We start from the raw sequence: 12,933 nt of genomic DNA, 5'->3' as shown, positions 1-12,933 counted from the left end.
GCCCTGCACACTTGCTCCAGGGCTCACATGAAGTGGCCTTATGCACCAAAGCCAGTGCACAGGCCTTGTCTGGTAGGATGCCACATGTAGCATGCTCCCTGTGCTTCTTCCATGAGTGAGCCCCTGACTGGTGCCAGCGCATGCCTGCTTTGTAGCACACAAAGCTTGTCTGGGGCACATGCTGCATGATTGGCCCTGCATGCTTGCTCTGGTGCATGGGGCTGGCCTGTGGGTCTGATCCAGCCTGCAGACTGGCCCTTCTCACCTCATCTGGCTCATGAGACTGGATGAGTTTGATGCCCCTGCTGTAGAATATGCCAGGAAAAGGTGTCTGACAAATTACCCTTGTTGTGTGGACAGCAAATACTTGGAACCCTTTCGAAAAGGGAACCAATGTACCCGCTGCTGCTTTTGACATGTTCTCCTCTTGAAAGGGCTCTAAACGCCTGTGTCCCTGCCCTTGAATTCATTATCACTTTAATAAATGATGGGCAGGTCCTCTGAAGTATAGAAGGCCCACTTTAAAACTAATGAATTTTGAGAGCTCAGGATTTGATGATTCTTGCCCAAAATTGGAAATGCCTGAGGAGCTCCAGTTTCTCTAAAACTGGAAAGAACTGTGCTTTCCCATTGTTGCTGGTATCACCCACGTGGTACTTCTCTCACTGCTTTCTTTGAGCCAGGGGTTGGCAGTGTTTTCTGGTGTGGGGACCAGAACGATGCAGCTTGGGTTAGGGGTGGGCAGGCATTGGGACCTGGCTGCTGCTTACACTTCTCCCTGCAGGTTAGCTCTGCAGCATGGCAAAAGCCTCCCTCCGACAAAGCCCCCGGTGCCCAGCTGCGGCATGTCATGGAACAAGCTTCCCAGTGCTGAAGCCACGGCTCTGTGGACTGTAGGTTGCTGACCCCTGCCAGCATTACATCAGTCTTGGACTGTTTCCATTTTTGCTAAATGGAGCTCAGATCACAACTTGTGACATGGGAAAATCTTGACCCATGCTTGGATACAATTGGAAAGAAGCTATAACTGGTTGTCGGCATTACGGTGGTGCTGCAGTCTTATTAGCCTTGCTCTTCCTCAGGGGGTTCAAGTACTTGTTGAATAGGAGTGGTGCTGGAAGTTCATGAGTGCCTGGTTGGTGAGAAATTACCCAGTATGCCCTTCACAATTGCTGCTTACCAGTTCTACTCTTACCTCTGAAATGCTTCTACTGGTACCCATGTCCACAGGTGTCTATAAATGTCTTCATTTTTTATTTGATCATGCATTGAAAACTGAAGTGATATAGCTGTTATAATTTGAGATGCCCACAGTAAATGTGGGAAGCCATTTATGTTGGGTAGGTAGTTGGCCAGTTGTCATCCCCATGGATAATAGCGTATACTTTTTACTATTTATATGAAATAAGGCTGGAAGGGACCTCAAGAGATCGTCTAGTCCAACTATGGATTGAACCTATGATCAAGCGAGCTAACAATTTCATGCAAGTTCAGTTCTGGTCAGTCTTTCTGCTAACACCAACCATAGTCTTACCATTTGCCTCATTTAGCTGGCATAAAGCTGTTAATCCAAGCTATCTTTTGTCAGTTGTGGGGGACTATAGCTCTCATGGAGTCTCTCTAAATTGAAGCTTATTGCAGGTAGTCTGTGAACCTGCATGCAATTTAAATTATTTTAACTATTACGTGCATCTAATAACATTAGACTCCCTAGCGCTCCCTTTTTCAAACTGGGCACTTGTTTGCTTTAAAGCCATGTACACTCGCTGGCAAACTGCAGGTACATTCTCTTGCAAGGTCCTCTGGTTTCTGCCACTCGGCTGCATAAATCTGGACGTTTTCTCGGAGTTCTAGGTAAATTTTCCAAGTGAGGGGAAATTTCAGAGGCATAACTTTTTCCGCACCAAGCGGTAGCAGTGGGGTTTTGGGTCCTGGGGACCACTTTGCCCCCAGTGGTAGCTGTGATGGCTGCCACTTGAGGCCACCACCCCTTATTACGCTCCTGGTAAATTCCGTTAAGAAAACGGAGTGGAATAAGTACAGCATTTAATTTGTAAATCAGCCTATTTGACAGTGTTCCTTATTCTTGATTCACAGTGCTGCAGATGTATTTGACAACATGAAACTGCACTGAAAAGATTGCAGTGGGAGTTCTTGGTGCCTCTAGAAGGGACAGTGAGTTGTGGAGAGTAGTTTGGCTATTTTCTGCTTAAGTGATCCATGGTGCAATTAGTTTTGTGGCCATGAGTCCTTCCATTAAGGTGAATAGAGATGGTGCATAACTCCTATCTTTAGGCTCTCTACAGATGTGAAGACACAGAGTTGGTTACCATCAGCGCATGTTTTGGGTGGGGTGCTTGACAGATTCATGACCACAGAAGACCAGTACTCCAAACTGTGGCAAGTAAAGTTTATTAACCTGTTACGTATTTGTCTTTGAAAGTTTAGTTTTGTGACGTTTGGGATTTCAGCCATGTTTGCTGTAGCAGTATGCAAAAAAAAAAAAAAGAGCTTACATGCATACTTATGTTCTCCATTAGTGCTAAAACAGATGGAAGGATTTTGCTTAAATTCCCTGATTGCCTGTGGGTGTAGATTTGCTTTTAAGGATGAAGCTTCCGTGTTTCCTAGTCCTGGGAAGCTAGGATATGGGTAGACAGGGTTATAATGGAGATGTTTTTGTATGCTTAACCTTTACAGTGCCTGATCAGCACTGATACCTGTGCGGGCCGGGAGCGACCCGGGCCCTTTTCCGTGCTGCACGCGGGCTGTGGTCAGCAGCCCGGGCACGCTGGATCGGAGAGGGAGGGCGACGAGCTGGAATTAGGCACAGACGCTTAACGGTAGATTTTAAAGATTGTTTACTTACACCGAGATGGCAGTGGTGCAGGCTGGAAAGCTTGCTTGAGTTGCGGTTACAGACACGGACAACACGGACGGTCGCGTGGAGTTTGCTAGGCTCCACGCAACAGAGCTCTGGATGCTCTGGGTGAGCACCACCAAAATCGGACTCATAGATACGTCTTATAAATTCTTTCCGCTCAAAGACGGGAAGAGGTGGGCGATGGATCAGGTCGCCAAGCTCCTCTGAATCTCACACAGGGTCTCTATTACCCTGCCGTGTATCCAGAGTCCCCACGAGATGGATGTGGAGTCCTCTTCGGCTTGGGCGGAAACTGCTCAAGCCTCTTATACAGCTAACAGGCCAATCGTTAGCCGCCACGTGGGAATAATTTAGAACTAGCCAATAGCGGGGAACGAATTTGCATGCGGGTGGTGGGAACTCTTTTGCACTGTGCATTTCTCTTGCAACTTGAGCAATGCACCCTGCAAAAGAAGCTGCAAAGAGGCGGGAAACTCGTCCTTGCACCGGGGTTCTCCTCTGCAATAGGAAACTCTCCCGTGCAATGAAGTTGCAACCTGGCGGGGATAAGTCTGGTGCCGAAGCACACACAAAATCATGCCTTTAGGTCATGACAATACCATTTCTTTTAAAGGACTTATAAAGAATCTCTTGTGAAAAATATTTGCTGAGGGTAGTATTTTCAGAATTTTCAAGTGAAAACAAAGCTGTGATTTCTCAAAAAGCGGGGGGAGAGGGCAGCAGAGGAGGTTTTAAAAATAGATAGATAGGCAAGCAGGCAAAGTGTTGAGATGTCGCTGTCAACATGCGGAGAGAAGGAACTGAGAGGGCAGCCGGGGTTAAGTAAGTTCAGTTCTATAGGTCTGCACCATAGTACGTGGGTGCGCAACCCATAGCACACATGCCACAAGTGGCATGGGCAGTCTCTGCGGCATGCAGATCACAGAGGGGCAGGGAGCAGAAAGCAGTGTGGCAGATTGGGTAGAGAAGGGGTATTGGACACTTGGGGAGAATGTAGTGCCTGCCAAGAAGGTTGGCCCTCTGCTGTCATAGCAAATGTGATTGCTTCTCAAGCCATCAGGGAATTTTAAGAATCTCAAATGGTGGGTTAGGATATAATAACCAGTATGGCAAAGTTCAAAGATGAGTCCAGATAAGGGCTTTTCAAATTATTTCACCCAGTATAGGCCTTATTGCTGTCACAATAAGTTTTCCCTTCTATCATACTATTCCCTCACTAGATCTCAGATCAGTGGAGAGGCTATCCTCATAAACTTATCCCTCAATACTTCTGGGATAGACTGCTCAAAATGTTTCTCTACTGTTTCTACTGCTCCTCTGTCCTTGCATTTATCTCCAGACTCCTTCCTTGCCCAGATCTACTCTTCTGTAACAATCCTTTATTCATTTAACTTTTTGAAACTTTGTACTTTTAGAGAGAGGTAAGGGCTTGACTCTGTATATGCAAACTTGCAGAGAGATGAGAGGGCTGATGGGTAGGTAATCAGCTCTGTTCTCTTCTCTGCATATACTGCTGTTAACAAGAATGTTATTTCTGGAGACACAAATCCACCATTTGAGAACTGAAACTAAGCATCGCCGAGATGCTTAATAGGATCTTCTAGACTGAGCACTGAATCCCATTGGTTAGAGTGGTTTTCTTTAATCTTTACTAATCTATAGAGGAGTCTCTGGGAAGTGACCTATTTATAAAACTTTTCTAAAAAAAGGTTACATGAGTATATTGTCTCAAATATATGATTATAAGTTATAATCCCTATTCCATGATCTCTTTGAGCTCTAACATATCTTAAATTTAAAATGATCTTTATATAGGTTTTGTTTGTTTGTTTGTTTATTTTTAAAGCATCATCATAAAAAAATTACGATTAAATATAAAAATGTGATTTTTTTTTTTTTAATTTTAAATTTTTTTTTTTTTTAAAACCCCCCCCCCCCCCTTCCAGTTTTTGATTTAAAACAAAAAAAACCCTCCAACACATTGATTTTTATCCACCCTGGCTGCGTGCTGTGAAGAGACACGCTGGGGCCCCAAATCTAGCTGGGGTCTGTGGTTGTAACTGCTAGTTAATAGCTTCAGAGGCCGACCAATACCCGTTGATGATCAATCATTGCACAAGCTGTCGCTAGGTCTGACAAGGCATCATCTAGCCGACCCTAATCCAAAACTTGCAGCGGGACCAAGATCTCTGCGTGGAGCTGTTGAGGTATCGTGGAGGCTCGCTGTTAACCATCGGCCAAGTCTCACCTATCATCGGGCCCCTTCAATGATTTGAGCTTCTCAGCTCGTACCTTGGAGGGATGGAGGTATTCAAGCTGTCAAGGGTTTGTCAGAGTTGGCTCCCCAGAGGAGGAGGTAGAAATGTGGTGTTTGGCAGTATTCTAGCAATACGTTGGGTATATTTATGAGTGTACTGTTCTGGATTATCAAATCCTGAATGCAAAATAACTAGATAAGAGAGAATCCTGCCATTCATTGCGTCACCCTGGGCAAACTGCTTTGTCCCTGGGCTCAGCTGCTCGTCATTTGGTCCTTGAACTTGAGGAAAATCAAGTACTTGGAAGTGCAGTAAAATTTTGTTGTAGTCTCATTTGGCCCTTTTTTCTTTCTTTTTTTTTTTTTTTTTAATTGAGTCAGCTTGAGACCAGTTTCATAACTAATTTTGCAACAAAATCTGTTGGCATGGCTTATATATCTGGTTATGAGAGTTTAAAAATATTTCATGATTAAATTCTGTACAGCTCTTTGGGGCCCCTGACGTCCACAGTTTTCTTTTTCATGCCTGTTTTTATTAAGTAATTTAATAAAACAATCCTGACTTGTGTGTTTTGAGTGGTGTGGCTACTTGTTATGGGAGAAATAGGTAACACTCTTGCTTCATATAGATCACCAACCAAATATAATATGGGAATCGCTTCCTTTTGGTCCCAGGTTAGGGTAGAGTCGAATCAAATGATATAATGCAGGAGTGGGCAGAGTATGGCCTGTGGGTTGGATTTGGCCTGTGGAGGGACTTTGTCTGGCTTGTGGGGGGTCCCGCTTGGCCCTGTGGGTCCTTGGTGTGGGGGCCTGGGGCAGCTGGTGGTGGTGGGGGCCCCAGCTGAGCTGCCACTGCTGAAGCTGCTGCCTGCCCCTGCCAGCTCCCTGCCCACCCATGGCCCCATCCCACGCAGGGAGGTTTGAGCTGTTGCTTAGGGGGAAAAGAAGAGTGTGCTGACTCGGCTCATGACAGCGAACTCCCTATGTGGCCCGCAGGCCTAAATAATTGCCCACCCCTGATCTAAAGACTATGTCAAGCTGTTAATCCCTTTGCTCAAATGGTTTCCTGGATAGTGCAGTGGACTGGGACAGGAGTTGGCAGTGTTTTTTTGGTGGTGGGCCAAATGACCCAGCTCAGGTCCAAGCGGGGGCTAGTGCTAGGACCCGGCTGCCATCTTTCTGCTGCCTGGCTGTGTCATGGCTCAGTCAAAGCCCCCTTTCTGCCAAAGCTGCCCTACTGCAGGCTGGATCTAGTGGCTCTGCAGGCAATAGGTTGCTGACTCCTGAACTAGGACAAATGTCCTGGCCTGAATAACTTATCCAAGCATTATGTTGGTCACGAAAGCATGGAGGAAAGCTACTAAATTCAAATATATTTACATGTGTGTATGCTTTTTAATGTGGAAAAGAGAATACCAAAGCCCCCCAAATCTCTGCTGAACTAAGTGAATAACTGGTAACGAAAGAACTGTATTAAGATGACTCATGCTTTCTCCTAGCTCCCTCCCTGCCATGGTGCTGACCTCAATCAATCAGTTGACAATGGAGTTGTTGGCTTTAACAGACGGTTCCTGTTTCTCATTTAATGTTAAACTACCTGGTTGTGAACGCAGGTGGCCTTGGCTAGATCATGCGACAGGTCCTCTTCCCCCAAGCCTTCATCACTCATTGTTAACGCATTATATCTTTCATTATATCATGAGCTTCCTGAAACAAGCACTTTCCTTCTCTGTATAGTGCTGGGGTTATTAGCACCCCAGCTTTGGAGGCTTATAGACACTATGGCAGAAATTAGCAAAGGAATAGACCAGTGATTGTATGTCAGGATGCTGCAGCACCCTAGGGAGGCTTGAGATCCTTTTAGGGGTGATACAGGGTGACCGTGCTAATGTTGTTAGGTGTGCAAACATGATTCACAAGACACATACAGAGATTTCAGATAGGACTCCATGGTGTTTATTCTGCTCCGCTACGGGCTGTCTGTGACTGAAAAATTGCTCTGTTATTTTTCTGTAGTCAGAAAAAAAGAGTGAAAGTGAAGAATGTGCATTTCCTGTGGGATGCCGTGAGTCAGAAAAGGTTGCGAAGCACTGGAATAAATGCTAGTTGGTTTAAAAAAAAAAAAGAAATCAAGGGAGAATCGGATATTATTTTATTTATATTTTTTTTAATAATAGGGCTTTACATTTATAAATCTTCATGTTCTTGGAATCCCTTTTACTATTAGAATGTTGGCTTTATTTGCCAATGACTTCATATTGGGGGAAATAGTTATTCACCTTAATGTGGCAAGAATGATGACTTTAGAAAACAAGTAATGAAGAATTTGAAGGCAAGAAGAAAGAAGTTAGGATTAGTTGCTCCTCTCTTTTTTTTTATAATTGTATTGAAACGCTCATTTTATTTGACTCACAGCTTCCAGGGTGTTTTTCACGATGTCCCACCTTCTCCTCCTACCCCACCCTGTTTTTTTCAGGGTTTTTGTTTTGTTTTGTTTTGTTTTTTGTTGGTGTTTTTTTTTTTTTTTTTTTTTTGCAGTGTCACTTTGGAGTCTGAGGTGTGCAGCCTGGCTGGCATTTTCTTGCTTAGTAAGGGTGAAACCGGGTGCATTGTTGCTTGCACAGAGTTCAGAATTACATTTGGTTTAAGAAGGGTTAGGAAATTATATTAACAGTTCATGGAACTTGCAAAAGGTCTGAGGGTTCCCCTAGGGGTGGCAGAGACTAAACCACATGGATTCCTTTTTGGAGGGTCCTTGAGCTCTGGGTAAGACGTTTTGAAACCTGGTAGAGCTGATGGACTGCTGCATGGTCCCTGTTGTATGGTCCCATCTGTCAAGGTCATCAGTCTATCAGAAGGGAACACCTGGATAGTTTGAATGCTTAGTGTGGCAGTGATAAAATCAGAGTAACTTAAGCATGGCAGCTCCCAGGTGGATATAACGTCGGCTGCACTAGAGCTGACAGGCCAGATGCTTTGCTTTCAGGGTCAAAGCCATTTTTTTGCATAAAGCCAAAAACTACTTATTCATGCCGCTTAGCGTCTCACTGTAATATTTGGAAGGTTGGTCTTGCTGACGGTCTGGGAAACCAGCTATTAGTCATCACTGTCTTTTCTGTTGGGTGTCAGGTGTGTTGATGTTGGTTGCATCTGTGTGCACTCAAGGACTTACAAAATATTTGCATTGCAACAGCTTCGAAATCTAATTCTGCCTTTCCAGTTGGGAAGGGGGGGAGCTGTACTCCGGAGGAATTGTAATGGTTTTTTAGGGTGGCATCTCTAATCAATGCTTCAGAAGCCGCCTTTGTCCCTGTAGTATGCCAAAGACTTGGACTGGATCTCTGGTATGCAAGCTTGTGTTGCTATATATTGTGTAAAAACTGCTGAAGTAACAGTTGCTATGTGGCGAAGTGAATAACTCCTTTGACTTTGTATTGTGGTTGCTTATGCCTTGTCACAGTTTATGGCTTGAAATTTTGATGCATGTCGGGGATCGACGAAAGCGACTTCCACGTAGCGATCCCTGGTAATGTCTCTGGCCAAGAGGTCCTGAATTGACAAAAACGCCAAAGCGCGCGGAGCTAAAGATAGGGACACTGTTTTTTTGTCATTCAAAAGAAGCTGCACACCTAGCTTGTAAATTTACCAGCAGCTCGGAAGTGACTGGCGTAGTCTTGTTGCTGTAGTAGTCCCTTGTAATTAGGGGCCTACGTAACTCAAGGAGGCAGCTGGCCAAATTCACGGGCAGGTCCCGGGGCCAGGTGCCATTTTTGCAGGCTCAGTGTGGCGGGGGTTTGCCTTGTTGCCCCCATACCTCTGGCTGAGGAGCCCTGGTGACCCTGCTCCTCGCTGCCGATTGGTGGAGGGGGACAGGGCCACACAACAGACAGCCCTCTCAGCCAGTTGGCGGAGAGGGGCCAGGGCCAACAGGCAGGGTGCAGGCAGAGATTCCCTGAATTTGTGGTTTCCGCAAAAATCATGTAGTGGCAAATTCAGTAGGTCCCTACTCATCCTAACCCAAATATATATTTTTAATAAAATTAAAATATGCTGTTGTCACTGTTTGGTGCAGGGGAGGGGTTTGATGGTTTTTTTTAGTATACAATTTGTTTTTGATTCCGGTTCCAAGATTGCAAACCCCCTTCCCAAAAGGATTACTTCTCGGGGCAAGGGGAGGGACTAACGGTAGCAAAGGTCAGTGGTTAGGGGCAGGACTTCTGGTCCCAAGATGGTGACGAGGGGGTGGGGCACCTGTCAAGGGGCGGGGCTACTTATGCAGCCCTGGACAGCTCACCAAAACTCCATTAAGTGGCCCTCCACCCGAAATAATTGCCTGTCCCTGGTCTGGAGGATGAAGCAGTACCACCAGATTGGGAGGACAAGAACTGTAAACTAAAGAGTGCATATTAAAGTAGCCAGTGAGAACTTTTTGACAAGTAGATCTTAGAAAAGTTTATTAAAGAGGCCATCCTTAATGGACTGGCCGACGTCAACATCTTAAGGGATAGCCAGCACGGGTTTCTTGCGGGTAGGTCTTGCTTGACCAATCTCATTTCCTTCTATGAGCAGGTGACCTATCACCTGGACAAGGGAGAAGAGATTGATGTCATATATCTTGACTTCAAAAAAGCCTTCGATCTGGTGTCCCATGATCGCCTTTTGGAGAAACTGGCCAATTGTCGCCTTGGGTCCTCCACGATCCGCTGGCTGGAAAATTGGCTCCGGGGTCGGACCCAGAGGGTAGTAATCGATGGAAGTCACTCATCGTGGTGTCCTGTGACCAGTGGGGTCCCCCAAGGCTCTGTCCTTGGACCCATACTGTTCAACATCTTCATTAATGATGTGGACACTGGAGTCAAAGCGGACTGGCCAAGTTCGCCGATGACACCAAACTTGGGGGCAAAGCATCCACACCAGAAGACAGGCAGGTGATCCAGGCTGACCTGGACAGGCTCAGAGAGTGGGCGGACGAGAATCTGATGGTGTTCAACGCCGATAAATGCAAGGTTCTGCAGTGCGATGCGGCGGCTAGTAAAGCGACCAAAACGCTGGCTTGCATCCATAGATGCTTCTCAAGCAAATCCCGGGACGTCATTCTCCCCCTGTACTCGGCCTTAGTGAGGCCGCAGCTGGAGTACTGTGTCCAGTTTTGGGCTCCACAATTCAAAAAGGATGTGGAGAAGCTTGAGAGAGTCCAGAGAAGAGCCACGCGCATGATCAGAGGTCAGGGAAGCAGACCCTACGATGACAGGCTGAGAGCCCTGGGGCTCTTTAGCCTGGAAAAGCGCAGGCTTAGGAGTGATCTGATGGCCACCTACAAGTTTATCAGGGGTGACCACCAGCATCTGGGGGAACGTTTGTTCACCAGAGCGCCCCAAGGGACGACTAGGTCGAATGGTCACAAACTACTACAAGACCGTTTCAGGCTGGACATAAGGAAGAATTTCTTTACTGTCCGAGCCCCCAAGGTCTGGAACAGCCTGCCACCGGAGGTGGTTCAAGCGCCTTCATTGAACACCTTCAGGATGAAACTGGATGCTTATCTTGCTGGGATCTTATGACCCCAGCTGACTTCCTGCCCTTTGGGCGGGGGGCTGGACTCGATGATCTTCCGAGGTCCCTTCCAGCCCTGATGTCTATGAAATCTATGAAGTATTGGACATTAAGTGGCAGTAGCTGGCAATAGTTAACATCAGGCAATAATAGAGAACTTCTTTAAAATCTTTTCTCTTTTGTTCAGAATAACTTGTTATGCCTAGAAAAAGGGTGTTTGGCCTCGTGCACGTGTCTGAAGACTTTTGCAAATGCTGACTTGAGCAGATGGTCAGCTGCATGGGAAGGTGCAGAGCGTAGAGGCCGTTGTGAAATGTAGATGCTTGCCTGCAGTCAAGGGGCCTGTGGTGGGACTTGAAATCTGTTGGGTAACCTTGGCCCAGAATTTAGGATTAAAACACAGGTTGTCAGAACTGGAAAATTTGGATGATTGCGTGCGTGTGTGTGTGTGTGTGTGTGTGTCTGTATACACACATACAAAATATATATTTGTGTGTGTATGTATATATATGTGTAAACAGAAAAAAAGTGCACGTTATTTTAGCTTGGATTTGCTGTTCTCTGGAATGCTTGAGCTCCAGGCAGGGCAGTATTGTGTGCCAGAGTCCTAAAAATACGCTTAATTTGTTTCACTTCTGATCAGCCTTTCACTACTTTCGCTTTGGAATCAGTCACTTCCTCTTGGACCAAATCTGTGCAAAGAGTTAAAACAACCCCTCCCTTCCCCCCACCCCCAGTAAACTTTTTAATTTATAATGTAACAGATCTCGGTAATTCAGAGACATTTTGGATTCTGACTGGATTCATCTGCCCAGGCTTCCAAGGAGTGACGGCTTTCTAAAAATGAGATTCCTATTTATTTAAGGGTGTGGTGACCAAGTTTCTATTGGTCTTAGGAGTTGGGACAGCCTTGTTTAGTCAGCCACATGTGTATTTGGTTTGGGTCACTTTTTTTACAGCTACTTCATGTTCTGCATGCCCAGCAGCATCTTTCCAAAATAGACTCTTTGCTTATGTTGCGAATGAACACACAACATCTGGGTGCCATGACCGCTTCAGCGGCTTATCACTGTTACTGGAAGGTGCTTGGATATTATGGTGATGGGCCTGGCATAAGAAGCTGCACAGAACGGCTCTGGCCGAGGAATAGACTTACCATCTTACTTTTGGGTACTTGTAGGCTACTGTTTATTACCTGTTTGTCCAGTTGTTAATCCATTACTGCTATTTCATGCTCTTCATTTTCATAGCTGGATTAATAATTTCTGAATATTTGAATTGGTTTAATGACAAGAGGCTTCTTCAGACCAGAGATTTTTATTGAATTCTAAGGTTGCTTCTTACAACCTCTTCATAGAACAAAGTGGCTGTTTACCTAACCAGTTACGACCACCTGTTTCTCAACATTTCCCCTTTATTTCCCCCCTCTTTTAGCGACGGCTTCGCCACCTACGGAATATCGCTGCACGGAATATTGTTAATAGGAATGGTTTTCGCCTCCTGGATACCTACTTCACGCTTCACTTGTGTGATAACACCAGGATATATAAAGGTAAAAAAACCCAAAACATAAAAACCTGTTACAGATGTTCTCATTCTCCATCTCTCTATACTACTACAATGCTGTCCTCTGGCATGTTTTTTTAATTGAAATTCAGCATTTCAATGAGTCTCACTACCATTGGGAGACTTGTATTTCATCTGAAAGTACAAGAAAACTTTTCCTGCTGTTAGGAAAAGGAGTAGAACATGTCGCCGGTTCTAATCTGGCTCGTGCAGGTTTCTTTGCTGTGATCCAAGCATTGAACTTGGTCAGCTTGACACTAGCTTTCAATGGCTTGTTCTGTTTAAAGGAGCCAGAACTTGTATGATGGAGCACTGCATTACTGTGCAGTAACTCAGACTATGGTTTTAAAGGCCTGTTCTCCCGCTGCTGGTATATTCTAAGCTTCAGGCATTATTCAGCTGTTGAAAAAGATTAAACTATTGAAGCAGCAGCAGCAGGCACACTCCTCTCCCATGCCATGCCAGCTCTGGAACACACATTCTGCTTCTCCTGCATCTGACCTGGGCTCCTATTGTGCCTGAGTTTGGGGCATAATATATCTTAAGTATTTTCTAAGGTGCTTATCACTGTGGTAACCCTGGTTGAATTCTTCTTGAAATATTTTCTTCAGCTGGAATTCTGCCACTGAAAATTGTTTCCTCACTCCTAGCCTAGTAGCAGCATGACTGC

At 45.4% G+C, this 12,933-nt stretch overlaps 1 protein-coding gene across 1 annotated transcript in view; it reads left to right on the top strand.

Annotated features, from left to right (window-relative positions):
- The window catches only part of UVRAG (UV radiation resistance associated), a 145,286-nt gene that overhangs the window by 7,591 nt on the left and 124,762 nt on the right, over nt 1-12,933 (top strand). Inside the window, exon 2 of the mRNA XM_006021963.2 lies at nt 12,132-12,249. Coding sequence (XP_006022025.1) covers nt 12,132-12,249 — 118 coding nt within the window. The remainder of the gene's footprint in view (nt 1-12,131; nt 12,250-12,933) is intronic.

The sequence above is a fragment of the Alligator sinensis genome, unplaced genomic scaffold, assembly GCF_000455745.1.
Source record: "Alligator sinensis unplaced genomic scaffold, ASM45574v1 scaffold1008_1, whole genome shotgun sequence".
Lineage (NCBI taxonomy): Eukaryota > Metazoa > Chordata > Crocodylia > Alligatoridae > Alligator > Alligator sinensis.
The sequence above is the reverse complement of the archived record's forward strand: the minus strand, read 5'-3'. Positions and strand labels throughout refer to the sequence as shown.